At 40.6% G+C, this 21,147-nt stretch overlaps 1 protein-coding gene across 2 annotated transcripts in view; it reads left to right on the forward strand.

Annotated features, from left to right (window-relative positions):
• The window catches only part of ptpn5 (protein tyrosine phosphatase non-receptor type 5), a 63,096-nt gene that overhangs the window by 16,875 nt on the left and 25,074 nt on the right, over positions 1-21,147 (forward strand). For both annotated transcript variants that reach the window (XM_017458341.3, XM_017458340.3), the window contains exons 4-7: positions 16,210-16,287; positions 16,387-16,622; positions 19,217-19,403; positions 19,706-19,790. In XM_017458341.3, coding sequence (XP_017313830.1) covers positions 16,210-16,287; positions 16,387-16,622; positions 19,217-19,403; positions 19,706-19,790 — 586 coding nt within the window. The remainder of the gene's footprint in view (positions 1-16,209; positions 16,288-16,386; positions 16,623-19,216; positions 19,404-19,705; positions 19,791-21,147) is intronic.

The raw sequence follows: 21,147 nt of genomic DNA on the forward strand, positions 1-21,147 counted from the left end.
AACAAGCAAACACATCTAATTGGAGTTTAATGACGTACAAAATTCAAATTTGATAGGACATGATGCAACACTAAGCATCGTGTGACTTAAGACTCCATTTTTGATTGATTAAAAAACCTTTCATATTATAAAAGCACAGTGGGCCGTATAATGTTTGCATAAGCCAAACTGAACAAAATTTTTCCACTAGACATACAAAAATGTACAAAAAAAAAACTGGAGAAAGAGAACCCAATTGAGCAAATGAGACAAAAAATATTATTTGTCGTCATTTATATATTAAGGAAAATAATCCAATGTTACGTACCTGTGAGTGGCGAAAGTGTGTGAACATAGGATTAGCAATTAATTTGAAGGTAAAATTAGAGTCAGGTATTTTCAATCAATGGGATGACAATCAGGTGTCATAACAGGATCTATCAAAGTATGATCTTCACAACACGTTTGTGGAAGTATATCATGGCATGGAAAAAGCAGATTCCCGAGGATCTCAGGAAAAGAGTTGTTGATGCTCATCAGGCTGGAAAAGTTTACAAAACCATCCCTAAAGAGTTTGGACCAATACACAGCCAGACAAATTATGTACAAATGGGTGAAATTCAAAAACATCGTTACCTTCCCTAGGGGTGGTCGACCAACAAAGATCACTCCAAGAGCAGGACATGTACTAGTCAGTGAGGTCACAAGGTAACCCAGGGTAACTTCTAAGAAACTAAAGGCCAATGTTAACGTTCTTGAGACCACCATCAGGAGAGCACTGAACAACAATGGTGTGCATGACAGGGCTGTAAGGAGAAAGTCACTGCCCTCCAAAAAGAACACTGCTGCCTGTCTGCATTTTGCTAAAGATCAAGAATATTCTTCTTTAACCATTCTTTGATGGAACAATTTGTGTGTTTAGAAAGGGACATCATTAGAGATTTATGAATGGGTGACTAAGCTTCTTTTAGGGGGGTCTGGGCATAGTCCTCCCAAAATTTTTAGAGTCACCAAAACATATTTCTAGTAATGTATATTTTAGAGTAACAATGGCTATAAAATCTATAGAAATACAGTTATTTTTGGACAAGGTCTCATCATTTGTGCTAGAGACTGATCTAATATGACTTATAAATTATATACTGTACTATACCATTTGGATTTTATCTGGAGAGAGAGCGAGGGTGAATGAGAGTGTGAGTGAGTGAGAGGGAAGTCAACACTACATTACTGCACACTGTCTTTGTCAAGTAGATTAACTACGTTTACATGGGCAGTTATAATCGAGCTACTAGTAGAAATCCAATCCTTCTATCCAGTAGAAATGCTGTGGGAGGTCCTGAAGCAAGCAGTTCATGTGAGGAAACCCACCAACATCCCAGAGTTGAAGCTGTTCTGTACTGAGGAATGGAATAAAATTCGTCCAAGCCGATGTGCAGGACTGATCAACAGTTACCCCAAATGTTTATTTGCAGTTATTGCTGCACAAGGGGAACACACCACATACTGAAAGCACATAGTTTTGCCACTAACAGATATGTAATATTGGATCATTTTCCTCTAAAAGTAAATGACAAAGAATAATATTTTTGTCTCATTTCTTTAATTGGGTTCTCTTTGTTCACTTTTATGGCTTGTGTGAACATTTAATGCTGTTTTAGAGCATATTTATGAAGAAATATAGAAAATTAAAGGTTTCACAAACTTTCAAGCACCACTAATTTGGTGGAGTCAGCATACTGTAATGTTTTGGTTCATGTTACTTTACTTTTTTTAAATACCTTTTTATACCTTTTTATTACTAAAATAGCTAGGCTACTAAAATAGCTAGCTGTCTGTACTGATATACAGCCATCTTTATTGATCCAACATCATTCCTAATACCTAAATATCCTATTCAAAATGCATTTAATGTCATTGTTCTCAGTCTGTCTCAATGATTTCCACCTCACATTATAATTTCCTAAGAGATGTAGTTGCATATCAGACCACCCCCAACAAGCAACAGACCTCCATGGACGTTATTTACATATAGCCCTAATACAGCCATGAAAATAACATCACATTGCAGGAAGTGGGGAATTATATCTCGATGAAAAAGTGTGTTGTGTACACTACACTCAAATGAGTCTTTCTGAACATTTTTAACATAATCTCTGCTGTTCAAAAATAATATAAATATATTTAAAATATGCTATACAAATAATTTGATGTTACTGCACTTTAATATAAAATTTGTCTATAAGAATGTATTTTCCTGCTTTTTGGCGGAGGAGAAGGGTCGGGGGGGGCAGAAGTACGTACATTAGATCTAAACTGTGAGAGACACAGAAACGGATATCTGACTGAAGTTTAGTCATGCTAATCAGTTGCAAAGTAAGCTGAAGAACAGGGCTTGAGCTGCGGATTCTTAAAATTTCTTAAATTCAGTTTTGTTTCCATAGATTGAAGATGGAGTGGTGTGTAAGCCTGTTGACAATATCTGGCTTTTACTACTCAAGATGTTCTCAGAGAAAGTTCTGGTGTTTTTTTTTTTTTAAATTGTACACACAGTAACATTATTATGTTATATCAAATGTTTTATTTGTTTTTTTTTTCAAATGTCTTATTTTGATATTAATTATGAATATAATATATAATATAAGTGCAGACCATTTTATCATTTCATATGATGATATAATATAATTAATATAATATATAACCCCAGTAGGGACCCAGGGTAGAATAGGTCCCTAGCACCTCCTTGCTGTTCGTAAAAGGCGACGAATGGGGCAACTTGTTGGCCATAAGTTGCAACCTGTGTCTGTGGAAGAGGAGGTCCTGGCGTTTGAGTAATGTGGGCAGTGGTGACTCCCCCAGATCCAACACAATACTTTGGCTCTAATTTCAAATAGACTGGTGGTTGGAGAGGCCCAATCCAATCAATCACGATATCATGACATTCCTTGGGCAATTACTGGCATTTAAATCAGCCATAATGACATTTTTCCCCAGAAGGTGGTGGCATAAGGTCAAGCAAACAATTTGAGGTTTTAGCTCTTATTCTAAGAGTATATTTTTCTTGTGTCCTTGGTGCTGTAACATTTCAAAGTACAGATGAAAACAAGCACAGATTCTTAAACATTTCATAACAAACATACGAAACACTCTACAACAAGGAAACAAAACACTGTGGCAAAGACAAAATATAGCAGCATAGACAAAGGTATAGTGAGACAATTAGTGCATTGCAACCTGTGACTATATACAAGAGTGCTAATGACCAGGAACGTGAATCAGGTGCAGGTGGTCATGTGACAATGAAGCAGTGGCTGTTGGGAACTGTAGTTCAGAGTTCCCTTACTGGTTTCATGACAGGTGCATATCTGCTGGAGTTCCGTGGCTCTGTGCATCCCCTTGTTGGGCTCTGAGGTGGGTGGGGAGCAAGAATGATGAAATAAATCATAATAAATATGGCAAATGAACAAACCCCCAAAACATGGATACTAGCGCAGAATTCATATGATGACATGGATGCTAGATGTGTACTTCCAAAAATTACTTCCACAGGTAGTGCAGGGATTGCAGGAACTGTCAAAGACATGAAAAAGCTGAGGCCGGGCCGGATCCTGGTTGAACGTTCAAAGAAAGTTCATGCAGACAATCTAATGCATCTTTACACCCATACCTAGCAAAGGCATAATAAGAACTATAGAACTACATGACATGGATGAGACTGAAATAGCCTCAGAACTAGCACAACAAGGTGTTACAAGTGTAAAGAGGATTGCAATAAAAAGAAACCAAATGGTAAAGAATGGAACATATATTATTACATTCAACAAACCTCAACTACCTGAATGGATCTTTTTAGGGTACTTGATCAATCCTATCTGTTACAATTGTGGAGAGGACAGGCATAAAGAAACCGGTTTAAAACTATCAAAATGATGAAATTGCTTAGGGGTTCACCTGGCCTCATCAAAACACTGTCCTACATGGATTAAAGAAAAAGAAATTCAAAGTGTAATATGGCAAAAAAAAAAAAAAAAAGTGAACTATGCAGAAGCATGCAAAGAGTTGGAAAAGTTCCCAAATTTTAAGTTTAAGAACTCCTTTGCAGCGGTAATATTACCAACCAAACACACAGTTGAGTGCCAGACAGATGTGACCTGGCTAACTAAAGACAAACCACAACTAATCAGTAATAAAAACCTAGCTTCATCAAAAAACAAAATACAAAGCACTCAAACCACTACTAGTCAAACACAAACCGGAGCTAGTGAAGAACCAAATCTGACAATGGAACATTTCCTAATATCAAAAGGAAAGAAGCCAGAACAAAGCACTTAACCACAGCAACTAAAGGCTAGTCAGTAGAACAGGCCACAGAAAGCTGACCATTTAACAGATAAAGATATGGCGGAGATATTAGAACCCCACAGTCAGAGTCCCTCTCCTAAGAGCAGGAGTAGAGTCCAAGTTCCGGTGCTACCAACTTGACAAGTAATAGTATTATTCACTGGAACTGTCGAGGTGTCAAGCAAATTTTGCTGGACTTCAACGACTAGCCATATTTTTTTAACCCTCTTGCATTTTGTCTCTAAGAAACACAACTATCCCAAAATAGTCAAATATCCCTAAAAAGCTTTGTAAGTTTTAATGCAAATGGACCAAACATACAACGTCCTTCAGGAGGACTAAGCATATAGTTCATCACAATGTAATTCACAGTCAAGTCAAAATAGATACTAATCTACAAGCAATAGCGGTAAGTTTAACCCTCCATAGGGTCATCACATTGTGTTCCATTTACTTGCCTCCAGATATACCTTTTACACTTCAAGATCTAAACAATCTTGCTTATCAATTCCTAAACCCCTACATACTTGCAGGTGACTTCAATGGTCACAGTCCATTATGGGGAGGAAATCGCACAAATAGGAAGGGAAAAATACTTGAAGACTTCATCAGTAACAATGAACTCTGTATCCTCAATGACGGCTCTGACACTTACCTGCACCCAAGGCATGGAACATATTAAAAATTTTATTTAACAATATGCAAACCTGATCTGTTGCTTGATTTCTCATGGCGCACATGGGACTATCTAACCTGATTCGAAAGATGAAACACAAAGATGAAGAATCTCAAATTCAACACATCAAGCATCAAGGCACTCTCGTAATTACAATTCAAGAAATAACCAATATACTAGCAAAATCCTTCGAAAAAAAAGAACTCTTCATTAGACAACTGTTTATTAGAATTCAATAAGATAGGTATACAACGGGAATTTCCAACAATTTCCACTCATAACACTTGGTCATATAATCAACATTTATAGTGGAACTTACAAGGGCTATCAAACGTTCCCATAATACAGCAGTTGGACCAGACAGAATCCATTATGAATTTCTCAAGCACTTACCACATACAACACTACTACTCCTGGAGATTTTTAATAATGTTTGGAAAACAGGGAATATACCACCTTCATGGCAAGAAGCAATAATTATTCCCATCCCCAAACCAGGTAAGGATCATTCTAATGTAAACAACTACCGTCCAATAGCTCTGACTAGCTGTCTCTGCAAAACCATGGAGAGAATGATCAACGACCATCTGATATGGACTCTGGAATATGATCAGCGATTACCAGTGTGGGTTTACAAGAGGCAAAAGCACATTGGACAACCTTATCAGACTTGAATCATTTGTCCAGGACAGCTTCGTTAAAAAAAGAACATGTTGTAGCTGTCTTCTTTGACCTTGAGAAGGCCTATGATACCACCTGGAGATATGGAATACTCAAAGACCTGCACGAACTTGGGTTCAGAGGCAACCTACCCATCTTTATCTCCAGTTTCTTGACAAACAGACATTTTCGTGTTCAAATAGGAACTACACTATCAAACCCACATGTACATAAGCAAGTAAGTCGCTTTGGATAAAAGCGTGTGCTAAGTGAATAAATGTAAATGTACATGAGCTAGGAGTTCCACAATGAAGCATTCTTTCAGTGCCTTTATTCAGCATCAAAATCAATATTATAATCAAAGTTATTGACCCCCACATTTTTCAGCGTTTATATGTTGACGACCTATGCGTATGCTATAGAGGGCAAAACATGAATATAACTGAACGACAGCTACAACTATGTATAAATAAAATAAACAACTGGTCAATAAAAAATGGATTCAGATTTTCCAAAACAAAATCAGTATGCATGCATTTTTGCCTCTCCAATCCTTACCCAGAGTTGAGTATGGAGGGAGAATACATTAAAGTAGTAAATGATTTAAAATTCTCACCTTTATCCTACATATGAAGATGAATTTTTTTTTTTAAAACAATGCATATTTTAAAATTGATGCCCAATACAAAATGGGGTGTGGACACTACTGTTCTTTTACATCTCTACAGAACATTAATTAGATCCCAACTGGATTACGGGAGTATTGTGTATGGTCAGGCATGGGAGTCATACATTTGAACACTTGACACAATACACCATCAGGGAATATGTCTAGCTCTTGGAACCTTCAAAACAAGTCCCATTCAAAGCCTTTATACCAAAGCCGGTGAACCTTCCCTCCAGAATAGACATCTGAAACTGGCATTACACTATGCAGTCAAACTCAAAGCAAATCTAAGTAATACTGTTGTTTACAACAGTATTCCAACCAGAAAGTTATTATCTGTATGAAGCTAGACCTAAAGCAATCAAACATTCTGGAATGTGGATTAAATCATACTTTGAGAATTTGAACATCAAACTGGACAACATAAGAAAGTATCACCCTGAAAAAAACAACTATTTTTATGGCATTGGGACAACTATAAAAGGCAGAAACACTTCCCAATGTGTATGAACAGGAATTCTTGGAACTGAAATGTAGTTTCCCACTCTATAGTACAGTATTCACACATGGGTCCAAAGTGGATAACAGTGTATCAGCAGCAGAATTGATTGGAGATGTACAATATGGCATACGTATTCCAGGACAGACCTCCATCTTCACAGTTGAGGCCCGAGCGCTGCTACTGGCACTGGAAAACTTTGAGCAGTGTTGAGGACGAAACTTTTTAATTGCTTCATACTCAAAGTCTTGCTTTCAAGCACTTGAATCCATGGAGACCGATCATCACATAATCATAAACATTTTGACTAAAATACTTTGGGACTGTTTTTCTTCAGCTGGAACTGGGGCTTTAATCAGGTGAAAAGAATAATGAATCGGTCCAAATACCAGTCAATTTTGACACAAAACCTCAAGGCTTCTGCTACTTAATATTAAGAGGAATTTCACCTTTCAATGACCCAAAACAAACCTCCAGATAAACAAAGGAATGGCTTCATTAAAACAAGTTCAAGGTTCCCTTTCAAAGCGTTTAGCATAACACTATGGGAGTGCCCTCATGCGCGACCGGTATCTGAAGCTTGTGTAACATCATGCCTATTTATAGGCCTGCCGTGATCAGGTGACGTGGCAATTAACCTATAGATATGGGGCGGCTGTGGCTCAGGTGGTAGAGCGGGTTGTCGGGTTGGCGGTTCGATTCCCGGCCCACATGACTCCACATGCCGAAGTGTCCTTGGGCAAGACACTGACCCCAAGTTGCTCCCAATGGCAAGTTAGGCCTTGCATGGCAGCTCTGCTACCATTGGTGTGTGAATGGGTGAATGAGATACAGTGTAAAGTTCTTTGGATAAAAGCGCTATATAAATTTACCAATTAAGCATGTTGTGTGATATACAGTGAGGGAAAGAAGTATTTGATCCCCTGCTGATTTTGTACGTTTGCCCACTGACAAAGAAATGATCAGTCTATAATTTTAATGGTAGGTTTATTTGAACAGTGAGAGACAGAATAACAACAAAAAAATCCAGAAAAATCCATGTCAAAAATTTTATAAATTGATTTGCATTTTAATGAGGGAAATAAGTATTTGACCCCCTCTCAATCAGAAAGATTTCTGGCTCCCAGGTGTCTTTTATACAGGTGACGAGCTGAGATTAGGAGCACACTGTTAAAGGGAGTGCTCCTAATATCAGCTTGTTACCTGTATAAAAGACACCTGTCCACAGAAGCAATCAATCAATCAGATTCCAAACTCTCCACCATGGCCAAGACCAAAGAGCTCTCCAAGGATGTCAGGGACAAGAATGTAGACCTACACAAGTCTGGAATGGGCTACAAGACCATTGCTAAGCAGCTTGTTGAGAATGTGACAACAGTTGGTATGATTATTCGCAAATGGAAGAAACACAAAAGAACTGTCAATCTCCCTCGGCCTGGGGCTCCATGCAAGATCTCACCTCATGGAGTTGCAGTGATCATGAGAACAGTGAGGAATCAGCCCAGAACTACACGGGAGGATCTTGTCAATGATCTCAAGGCAGCTGGGACCATAGTCACCAAGAAAACTATTGGTAATTCACTACGCCGTGAAGGACTGAAATCCTGCAGCGCCCGCAAGGTCCCCCTGCTCAAGAAAGCACATATACATGCCCGTCTGAAGTTTTCCAATGAACATCTGAATGATTCAGAGGACAACTGGGTGAAAGTGTTGTGGTCAGATGAGACCAAAATGGAGCTCTTTGGCATCAACTCAACTCGCCGTGTTTGGAGGAGGCGGAATGCTGCCTATGACCCCAAGAACACCATCCCCACCGTCAAACATGGAGGTGGAAACATTATGCTTTGGGGGTGTTTTTCTGCTAAGGGGACAGGACAACTTCACCGCATCAAAGGGACGATGGACGGGGCCATGTACCGTCAAATCTTGGGTGAGAACCTCCTTCCCTCAGCCAGGGCATTGAAAATGGCTCGTGGATGGGTATTCCAGCATGACGATGACCCAAAACACACGGCCAAGGCAACAAAGGAGTGGCTCAAGAAGAAGCACATTAAGGTCCTGGAGTGGCCTAGCCAGTCTCCAGACCTTAATCCCATAGAAAATCTGTGGAGGGAGCTGAAGGTTCGAGTTGCCAAACGTCAGCCTCGAAACCTTAATGACTTGGAGAAGATCTGCAAAGAGGAGTGGGACAAAATCCCTCCTGAGATGTGTGCAAACCTGGTGGCCAACTACAAGAAACGTCTGACCTCTGTGATTGCCAACAAGGGTTTTTCCACCAAGTACTAAGTCATGTTTTGCAGAGGGGTCAAATACTTATTTCCCTCATTAAAATGCAAATCAATTTCTAACATTTTTGACATGCGTTTTTCTGGATTTTTTTGTTGTTATTCTGTCTCTCACTGTTCAAATAAATCTACCATTAAAATTATAGACTGATCATTTCTTTGTCAGTGGGCAAACGTACAAAATCAGCAGGGGACCAAATACTTTTTTCCCTCACTGTATATATATGGCTCCTGTCGGTCATTTTTGTAACGAAACAAAAAGACACCTCATTTCCTCTCTATCTTTTCAAAAAATCAATCCCTTTTCTATCCCTTTAAAAACAGAGAAAAAAGAAAAAAGAATGAGCAAGAGAGAATTCAGGAAGTGTGTTATGCCTTGCTCTTGTTTCATCACGGGGGGACGGACACACTTTCTGTGTGAAGTGTTTAGGAGTGGAGCATGCCACAGCAGTCCTCAAGGGGTCTGACTGTGAGCATTGTGAATGCTTTACAATTAGGCAGCTCCGTTCGCGACTCGCTCACATCTGGGCCGAAGGGAGATGGGTTTCAGAGCCTCGCAGATCTAGGCCAGCCACTGCCGAGGCAGCCAGATGGCTCAGGCCCTGGGGATCTAGAATGGATCTGGAAGAGGAGATGGAGATGAGCGCGGCTCTATCTCGTGCTCAGTCTTGTGGGTCCGGCACTCTGTCTGACTTTGGAGCTGTGTTGCGGCTCCTCCTTCCGCTATGGAAAGCCAAAACACCCTCGCTAATAGGGGGGGCCATTGGGAGCCAATAGGGGGGGCCATTGCACCAAAAACCTAGAGCAGCTCTCAAGCATATAAAGAGCTGCTTGAGATGATTACTAGGGCAGTTAAAAAGCTAAATATAGACTGGCCCAGGGAAGAGGAAGTGGCTTGTAGCAGCAGATTCCTCCACAGTGAAAATAAATCTCCCTCACACCGCAGAAAACTCCCCTTTTTTCCAGAAGTGCATAATGAAATATCACACTTCTGGGGAAAACCATACACTAGCTGTGTTTATAACCCTGTGACGTCCGATTACTCGGCTGTCATGGGGAGTGAGCAGCATGGCTATTTAGCTATGCCAAAGGTGGAGGAGGCGCTTGTGAGCCATCTCTCTCCATCGACAGCAGGTGATTGGGGGGCCGGTTTTGCCTTCCAAGCCATGTAAGGCCACCTCAGTGTTGGTGGGTAAAGCCTTTGTGGCAGCGGGTCTTGCTTGTGGGTCACTGCATACAGTGGTATTGTTGCAGGCCTACCAAGCAGACCTGCTGGAGAGCTCGACACTGGGGAGGGAATTGGGCCCAAGGCAGTGGCAGAGCTGAGCTACACCACAGATTTTTCTCTCCGGGTGACCAAGCAAACGACCCGTCATATCTGCCTTTCAGTGGGTAGCTTGGTTGTGACGGAGAGGCACCTATGGCACAACCTCTCAGGGATCGGGGACAAAGATAAGGTCTCCTTGCTGGACAGCCCTGTTAAACCTTCCGGCTTGTTCGGCGGTGTGGTTAATGCCATCGCCAACATGTTTCATGAAGCAGAACAGCAAACGGCAGTGTTCAGCTAGTTCCTTCCCAGTCATGCCGAGTTCACCCGGGCATCCATGAGTAGGGCCAGCGCTAGTGGGAGGGAGGCACAGAAGGCAAGTGTGGCAGCCCACTCTCCCCCTATGAAGAGCAAGGGGGACCGGGGGGCCACAACCACAGCCTGCTACATGGGTTTACATGGCCGCCATTTCAACCAGCCACACCCCTGTTGATGGAGCCTCTGTGGGGCAACATCCTCTAACTTTGGGGTTCATGCGTGGTGTCAGGTAGCTGAGGCCCATCTGCAGGCCGCGCATACCTTCCTAGGACCGTTCTGTGGTCCTGGAAGACTGTCAAGGGCCCCATTTGAACCCTTAGTCTCAGCCTCTTAGAAGCTTCTTACTCTAAAGGTAGCTCTTCTGCCGGCCCTGACATCTCTCAAGCGAGTAGTAGATCTACAATCTCTCTCTGTTGCCTCTTCCTGCCTTGACTGTGCCCTTGGGTTAGCCAAGGCCTTCCTGTATCCTAGGCCGGATTATATTCCTAAAGTGCCTACACCTGCTGCCCAGCCTGTGATGTTGCAGGCTTTCTGCCCTCCTCCATTCCTCGGAATAAGAGAGAATGCACCTGCTGTGTCCAGTAGGGGCTCTCTGTACTTACGTCCACCGCTCCGGCCAGTGGCGTAAGTCGGAGCAGCTGCTGGTCTGCTTTGTCGGCTACAGTAGAGGTGATGCTGTGTCGAAGCAGCGCATTTCTAATTGGAAAGTGGAAGCAATCTCTATCGCTTATGAGGCGTGTGGTCTCACTAAGCCTTTGGGCATAAGGGCTCATTCCACTAGGGCGGTCGCCTCCTCAAAGGCGTTGTCCAACGGGGTATCCTTACAGGATGTGTGTGCTGTGGCAGGATGGTCTATGCCACACACATTCTTTCGATATTACAGCCTGGATATTCATTCTGCCCCGGGCTCAAGTGTCTTGCAGTGACCCTCCGGCTTGGGTCTTTTGGAACAGGCCATACCCTCAGTATGACAGAGTGGGTATGCTCGTTCTCATAGCGTTATGGTAAACGCAACATGGAGTTCCCTTTGAAAGAGAAAGTCTGGGTTACGCATGTAATCCTGTTCCCTGAGAAGGGAATGAGATGTTGTGTATCTTTGTCCTACCTGGGCAGGCCTGTGAATTGCATCTTCGCTGCAGATAAGAAAGGCTGAAATCACAGGACGCACTTGATTGCCATGTCACCTGATCACAGCAGGCTTATAAATAGGCATGATGTTTCACAAGCTTCAGATGCCGGTCGCACGCGACGGTGCTTCCACAGTGTTATGCTAAACGCAACGTGGAGTTCCCTTCTCAGGGAACAGGGTTACATGTGTAACCCAGACGTTTTTGAATGGCTCAACCAGAGTCCAGACCTAAATCCAATGAAAGGTGACCTGAAGAGGGCTGTTCACAGGAGCTGCCCAGCCAATTCGACAGAATTAGAATGCTTTTGCATGAAAGAATGTCAAAATATTGCTAAGTCAAAATGTGCCAAACTGATTGACACTTACCCTGAAAGATTGAATGCTGTGAAAAAATCTAAATGTGCTTCAACTAAGTATTAGTTTAGGGGTGTGCACACTTACAGTTGCGATCGGAAGTTTACATACACTCATCATGGACGTGAATATCATGGCAATATTGGGCTTTCTATAATTTCTTTGAACTTTTCTTTTTCTGGGGCAGAATGATTGTACAACATACATCTTTAATAAAAAAAAAAAAAATTAAAAAAGAACTTGGTTCAGATGTTTTAATTAATTTGGGTTTTTTAGTATTCAACACAGGACCAAAATTATACATACAAACACTGATTATTAATTCAGTGGTGCTGGAAGTTCCAAAATGTCCTTTAATTTGCCAAGACCAAGGCCTCTTAATTTCCTGTTAGTGATCATGATAAGCTGCCAACATAAAAAGGGTTTGTTTGAGAGCACTCATTGGATTGACCAACACACAGTATTATGGGAAAGTCCAAGGAGCACAGTGCAGATCTGAAAAAGAGGATGGTGGGTTTACACAAGTCAGGAATGTCTCTTGGAGCCATTTATAATCAATTGCAGATTCCAAGTTCAGTTCAAACTATTGTACGTATGTACAAGCTATTGGGAAGTGTAGCCACTTTGCCAAGGTCTGGAAGAAGACCCAAACTGTCACCCTCAGCTGAGAGGAAATTGGTTCGGATGGTCAGGAAAAACCCAGGAACCAGCAAGGCACAGGCCTGCCATGAACTGGACACTGCTAGAATATCAGTGCCACTGTCTACAGTCAAGTGTGTTTTACATCGCCATGGACTTAAAGGCTGTCGTCCAAGAAAGAAGCCCCTGCTCCAAAATTGTCACTGTCAAGCCCGTCTAAAGTTTACGGCTGACCATATGAACAAATAAAAAGCCTTTAGGTGGAAAGTTTAATGGTCAGTTCAACCCCAAGAACACTGTACCAACTGAAAAGCATGGTGGTGGTAGCATTATGTGCATAAAGTGGATGGAATAATGAAGAAGGAGGACTACCTTAGAATTATTCAGCATTGGGTGTTCCAACAGGACAATGACCTCAAACACATCAAATCTGGCTGTAGAATGGATAAAGCAGGCTAACATTAAGCTTTTGGAATGGCCTTCCCAAAGTCCTGATCTCAAAAATTTATGGACTATACTTAAAAATTTAGTCAGGGCCAGGAAACCAACAAATGTCATTGAACTTTACCAATTCTGCCAAGAAGAGGGGTCAAATATCCAAGCAGAATACTGTTAGAAGCTGGTTGATGGCTACCAGAAAAAGAACAGTTCAAAGAAACTATTGAAAGCCCAATATTGCCATGATATCAATGTTCATGATGAGTGTATGTAAACTTCCGACCGCAACTGTATGCAATCGGGTTATTGTAATTTATTTTTTCAATAAAATGATTCCTATAGATTTTCACTTTAATTAATAGGTTTACATTTCATAATAAAGGTAGGAAATTTCAGACACGATTTATCTTGGTTTCATTTTTATTACGTCACAAAAACCTGACATTTTTAAAGGGTTCTGTTGATTTGATATAAATGTAATTTCTCAATGAATTTAGCTGAGTTCGATGTGAGATCAGCTAAATGTTGCCATTGATAATCAGGAATCAGTGCCAATGCCAATGGTGAATTCCTTGTCCTTATGAAAGGTGAAGAGTTCTTCTTACAATCTCTTTTCCAGTACCAGGGACCTGTGTCTTGTCAGCAGTAGGTGGTCAAGGGTGTCTCCCTCTCATAATTGTAGCATAATACCTAAATGAACACAAGGCTATTGGGCTCAGCCTCCTACTAAAACAAAGTGAGCACATTTGCTGCTTTAGAAACAGAAATGAACAGTATTCTCTACTGTTCACCCCCCTAGGAAAAGAAGAGTAAATACATCTACTGTGTTGCATCACAGAGTAGAGAAATTGATGGCAAGCATGAGCCAAATTCAAGATCTCTTAGCAGGGTAATGATAAGCAGAGCTTGGAGGAGTACAGTTGCATTGCATACAGTACAGAGACTGACTGTAATCTCGGGGGCTGCTTCTTATCTTCTAGCAAAGCGTGTTGATAGCCCAGCATTAGAACATTCAGGTGATCATAGAGTAATGCAGATACACTTGTGGCCTTATTGGTGGAACAGGCTTACAAATCTGAGTGTAAACCCACACCATCCACAGCCTTAACATAATGGATCTAAGAAATCAACAGTAAATGTCATTCTGCCTTTGTGATGTGAGTGGTGAACAAACATGACTGTTTTGCCGTTATAGATCTAAACACATTACAGTTGCTGGGTTGTGCTCTAGGACCTAGGGGTTTCATGAGCTGCTTAGAGTAGTGCTGCAATTAGGAATTTGACAGTGTGACTTATAGAATACAAGAGGGCAAGACATGCTCTCTTCTGTCTGAAGAAAAAGTAGTGTCAAAGTCCCTGTAGAGACTGTGCTTTTTATCTTCAATTCAATTAAATTCAATTCAATTTTATTTGTATAGCGCTTTTTACAATAGACATTGTCTCAAAGCAGCTTTACAGAAATATCAACATGGTATACAGATATTAAAGGTGTGAATTTATCCCAACTGAGCAAGCCACTGAGTGGCGACGGTGGCAAGGAAAAAACTCCCTAAGATGTTTTAAGAGGAAGAAACCTTGAGAGGAACCCGACTCAGAAGGGAACCCATCCTCATCTGGGTAACAACAGTTAGTGTGAAAAAGTTCATTATGGATTTATATGAAGTCTGCATGGCCTTAGGAGCGGCCGTAGTCCCAGCAGTCTGGAATTAGAGAAGATTTGAGCTCCATCCAGAGGCAGAAAGGATCTGGATCTCTAGTATCTCCATAAATTCGTGTGGGGCTCGGCGAAAGGAGAGAGGGAGAAAAAAGATTATTATGACTGCGAAGTAGTAGAACAGAATCTTGTCAGGGTAGGCTTGAGTAAACAAATACGTTTTAAGCCTAGACTTAAACACTGACACTGTGTCTGAGTCCCGAACACTAATTGGAAGACTGTTCCATAACTGTGGGGCTCTATAAGAGAAAGCTCTTCCCCCTGCTGTAGCCTTCACTATTCGAGGTACCGTCAGATAGCCTGCATCTTTTGATCTAAGTAGGCGTGGCGGATCATATAAAACCAAAAGATCGCTTAGATATTGTGGCGCGAGACCATTTAGTGCTTTATAGGTTAATAAAAGTATTTTATAGTTAATGCGAGATTTTACTGGGAGCCAATGCAGTATTGATAATATCGGTGTGATATGGTCGTATCTTCTAGTTCTAGTTAGGACTCTAGCGGCTGCATTCTGGACTAACTGGAGCTTATTTATATTCCTACTGGAACATCCAGACAGTAAGGCATTAGAGTAATCTAATCTAGAGGTGACGAATGCATGAACTAGTATTTCCGCATCATGTAGTGACAATATGTTTCTTATTTTAGAAATATTTCTGAGATGAAAGAAAGAAAATATATCTTTGCTCCTCAATAGTCATTTTCTGACATTACAGTCTCAATGCACATGTCAAGCACCATATCTCATAGAGTGATGGCAGCATGAGTGACCAGTCAAGAAAGCAAGCCAGAGGTCATGTGAGGAAAATCAGCTTTGGCAACATGGAGCTCAATGTCTACCTTTACCAGGTTCTACAATTTGAACGTTAGTGAGGTGTATTGTCAGGACATGTTACAAACCCTAGTGATGACTTTAATAAGTGGTCTTGTGTAGTTCCTTAGGAAACAGTCTTATGAAACTTTATTGGACTCAGTACACTGAAAGCCTACAGTAGTTCCAAAGAAAGAAACCATGATTACTTATGTAACTTTCCTTTTTTCCACCTTGGCTTAAGGGTTAATGGAGACCTCACTGAGAAATTTGAGCACCCTTGCTGTAGTTTTGCCATCAAAACAACCCTTCATGCACATAAGTGAGACCACCTTCCACTGTTGTGGAACATATCTTCATTTATCTCAAGCAATTAACTGTTTGCCCATTATGTGCACACCATTAATAATGCCCACCTACCCATGTCTACAGATGGAGATTTGGAGAGTTGAGTGTGTATGTCCACTATTAGCAACACTGTTCCTCGGAGTAGTTATCCTTGGCACTGGAGTGAGTACTTTGTTATATACTCTACAGTTCTATACTGCTACAGTTGAAAACCTATTTGATGTGCACAGCAGTCAAATGCTATAAGCTTTCTCTCTCCAGGCATTGTTCTGCATTAGAACTTTGGTGCCTGGTAACTCCACTGGCTTTCATGACCGTCGTCAATCCATGAGCAGACAGCCATCCTTTACTTACTCAGAGTGGACTGATGCCAAGCAGGAGGATTTTTATGAGCTGGATGCAGTTCCTGAGACACCAGTGTTTGATTGCTTCATGGATATGAAGACAGATGATGACCCGACTACCCTCAAGGTCAAACCAGTGGGCCTGCAGGAAAGGTGATATCAGAGAATTCAAGCACATTTTACTCACACATTTTATTTCCTTGTGTGTGGCATAGTGTGTGGTATAGTGTGACACATAGTGGTGCTTAAAAGTTTATGAATGTAATTTCCATATTTCTGCATAATATGACCTGAAACGTCAGATATTCCTGAACGTAGACAAAGAGAAACCAGTTAAACAGATGAGACAAAGATATTATGCTAGGTCATTTATTTGTTGAGGAAAATGATCCAATATTAAATATTTTTGAGTGGCAAAAGTATGTGAACTCTTGCTTTCGGTGTCTGGTGTGACCCCCTTGTGCAGCAATAACTGCAAGTAAATGTTTCCAGTAACTGTTGTTCAGTCCTACACATCAGCTTGGAGAAATTTTAGCCGTTCCTCAGTACAGAACAGCTTCAACTCTGAGATGTTGGTGGGTTTCCTCACATGAACTGCTTGCTTCAGGCCCTTCCACAACATTTCTATTGGACTAAGCTCAAGACTTTGACTTGGCCATTCCAAAACATTAACTTTATTCTTCTTTAACTATTTATGGTAGAATGACTTGTGTGCTTAGGGTCATTGCCTTGCAACATGGCCCACTTTCTCTTGAGATTCAGTTCATATCCTGATATTTACCTTTAGAATTCGCTGGTATAATTCAGAATTCATTGTTCCATCAATGGTGGCAAGCTGTCCTGGCCTAGATGCAGCAAAACAGTCCCAAATCATGACACTAAAACCACCATGTTTCACAGATGGGATAAGGTTCTTATGCTAAAATGCAGTGTTTTCCTTTCTCCAAAAAATGCTTCTCATTTAAACCATAAATTTCTATTTTGGTCTCATCCTTCCACAAAACATTTTTACAATAGCCTATTGGTTTGGCCATGTGAGCTTTAGCAAACTGCAGACAGGCAACAGTGTTCTTTTTGGAGAGCAGTGACTTTCTCCTTGCAACCCTGTCATGCACACCATTGTTGTTCAGTGTTCTCCTGATGGTGGACTGATGAAGATTAACATTAGCCAATGTGAGGGAGGCCTTTAGTTGCTTAGAACTTACCCTGGGTTCCTTTGTGACATCGCAGACTATTGCACATCTTGCTCTTGGCGTGATCTTTGTTGGTCAAGCACTCCCCATTTGTACACAGTCTGTCTGACTGTGGATTTGTGGAGTCTAAACTCTTACAAGATTTGAGATCCTCGGAAATCTCCTTTGTTCATGCGATGATACATTTCCACAGGTGTTGTCCCTCTCACACCTATTGTAGCATTTGTGTGAAGTTTGCAGGATGAGTTTCCTAGGGAGAGAAGCAACAATGCTGAAATTCTCCCATCTGAAGACAAGTTGTCTTAATGTGACTGATGAAAAGGTCTTCAGAGAATACTGTATGTTGCAGCTTTCTCTTCATTTATATACACAATTCTCCTTCTACGCACTGATAGTTGTTTTGTTTGGGACATGATTCTCATGAACGGATATTCCTTGAGAAGCGTAGACTGTCAGAAACAAGACTATATGTGCCATTTTGTATAGGACAGGGTACCTCTACAATCCACTCCAACCTCATCCCATTAATTTACAAAATAACATTTTATTTACTCAATAAAAAGTCAAATAACTGAAAGGTCAAATCAGTTGTCATTCTCACGGTTTCGCATTTTATACTTTATGCAAATACTGCATAAATTATAAAATGTTGGTTTTGTGCATTTCTGTTAGCCTTGTCACCATTATATAGTCATCAAAAGAAAGTACACCCTCCTTCAAATCTTTTTTTTTTTACATTTTTTATTGGGGCCTAAATAACAATTGTGTGGTTCTCACCAATGATTGGTCATCATGCACAGTGCCATGTTTGGCAAAAACCAAACAGAGCATGTCACCAAAAAACTCCAGACCAACTATCAAGCATATGGTGGTGGAGAGGTGATGATTTGGGCTTGTTTTGCAGCCACAGGACCTTGCAGTCATTGAGATAATGATGGACTCCACTTTATACCAGAATATTCCTGAGTCAAATGTCAGGCCATCTGTCCAGCAGCTTATGCTGGGCCAAAATTGGGTCATGTAACAGGACAATGATCCCAAGCACACCAGCGAATTGACAAAGAAGAAAAATAATCAAGGTGTTATAATGATAGTTGAGACCTCAACTCCATTGAGGTTCCATTTAGGTTTGTTTATGCACAGCTCCTAAGAGCTGAAAGCCCTGAAACATCGATGAACCAAAGCAATGTTGTAAAGAAGATTTCCCAAAAACGCTGTGAGAGACTAATAAACCCATACAGAAAATGTTTACAAGTTATTGTTGCTAAAGGTGATTCTGCATGTTACTACGGAATTATAGGGTGTATGTATTTTTTCCCCACACGGTTTCTGAATGTTGGATTACATTTTTGGGGAAAATGACTACATATTGAAATCTGTTCTGTTTTTATTGTCACTTGAGTTCACTTGTTTGTTTATAGAAGTTGGTGAGAACCACACAACTGTTATTTAGGCCCTGATAAATAAAAACAGAGAATTGAAGGAGGGTGTTCTTTTTCCCATGAGTATATAGCTCCAGGGTAACATTGTTGTCTGGATTTTTTGTCACTACAGGAGAGGTTCAAACGTGTCTCTGACTTTGGATATGTGCACTCCTGGCACCACAGAAACATATGGGATGCTGTTGTCTCCTCGAGACCAGAGTGCACAAGAGTACTTGGAGAATGCATCTAACCCTCTCACACCAGCACAGCTACATATACGTGCTCTGGATGATGCTGTTCTACAAGCTGAGTTCTATGTGAGATTGATTAAAAAATATATTTATGCCCACCTACAGACTCAGTTAACATTTGTACACTCAGAAATCCAGAAGTAATAATGATAAAATACATCATCTTGGGCATACTCTCTGTAAAAAGAGTGAATAATTAAAAGGCCATCACAACCCATACCACAAAGAAGGGACTATTGGTCCTTACTGCCATCAACCATAAAGCCTCTGCATGATTATTATAAAGATTCAATTTATTTTGTGCATTGAAAAATATTCCAATTGTAAATCTCATTGGGGCATCCTTTCTGTGATTCTGTCTAAAACAGGAGGCACCTATGAACTTTGTGGACCCAAAGGAATATAACATTCCAGGTGTAGTGAGGAAGAACCGCTACAAAACAATCCTGCCAAGTGAGTAGTTATATTCAAATTATAATATGTAAATCTTAATTCAAGTAAAACTTCAACATATGAATAAAATTTTCAAAAATTCTGATTGTATATTTTGAGGGATATCTATTTCTTTAATTTGATTAAATCGTTTTATTAATTTTATGAACACTTTGGACCAAAACAATGTTGCCAAGTGAAAAAGTACATGGAATTTAGGGTTTTTTCTTCTTTTAATTTAGTAATGGAAAAAAAAAGTTTAGCCAAGACTGAAGCAATATACCAAGCTCTATATACAATGGAACAGCTTTTCCTTAAGAGTTTTTTTTTTTTTTTTAAATGCCAGTGGATGTGTCCCTCGCCATCAGTGGATGCCAGTCTGCTTCCATTCAGTGTTAATGTTCCTACAGATGATGGACATAGACATGAAGATGTGTTATATTAAGTGGGAACTCCATTTGAAAGATCTGCAATATTTTTGTGACAAAAACTACCTTGGCCCTTTTTTTTTGTCTCAGAGCTTGGGTTATTACCGGTCTGGAATTTTAGATGTTTACCTTGTCTCTGCCTGGGTTTCCTCTGGGTTCTCCTGTTTTCTCTCACCTCCTAAAACATGCCAGTGGGATTGTGTGCATGGTACCCTGCAATGGCCATCCTGTGATAGGCTCCAGATCTTACTGGAAATGCAAAGCCAAGCAACTCCCCCCATATCATACATCTCTATGAAAAAAGAAAGATACTATCGTGCAAATGTAGAAAATGCTGAATAAAGGCTGAATTGAACCTGTTTCATAACCATGGCTGGTGCCTGTGTTCATTGTAACAAAAATGACAGGGTTCTTGTGTGACTATGAAAAATAGCTATTCACTAAATAACATACATAATTTATTAGACTTCATGGAATGTGGGCTTAACCTAGGTATGCAAGTAAAAATGGACTGGATGCTCAGTAACATCTGCCAGATTGCAGCCTGAAAAAGAGATTGTATGCTGGCTTTCCTGATTCTAATATGTTTTTGTGTGTCTTCCTCAGGGAGTATGAACTATAAAACTCCTGTGAAGTACCCTGTAACATCCTGTGGTCTACTATCATCTGTCTTGCGGTCACTGAGCGAGAGGTTTTTATTGAACCTTTGCTTTCAGTATCTGGTGTGACCCCTTTGTGCAGCAATAACTGCAACTAAGCATTTCCAATAACTGTTGATCAGTACTGCATATTGGCTTGGAGGAATTTTAGCCCATTCCTCTGTACAGAATAGCTTCAACTCTGGGATGTTGGTGGGTTTTCTTACATGAAGTTCATGTTAATGAAGCTAAGTTAATGTTTTGGAATGCCCAAGTCAAAGTCCTGACCTTAATTCAACAGAAATGTGAAAG

Source organism: Ictalurus punctatus, chromosome 27 (genome assembly GCF_001660625.3).
Source record: "Ictalurus punctatus breed USDA103 chromosome 27, Coco_2.0, whole genome shotgun sequence".
NCBI classification, from domain to species: domain Eukaryota; kingdom Metazoa; phylum Chordata; class Actinopteri; order Siluriformes; family Ictaluridae; genus Ictalurus; species Ictalurus punctatus.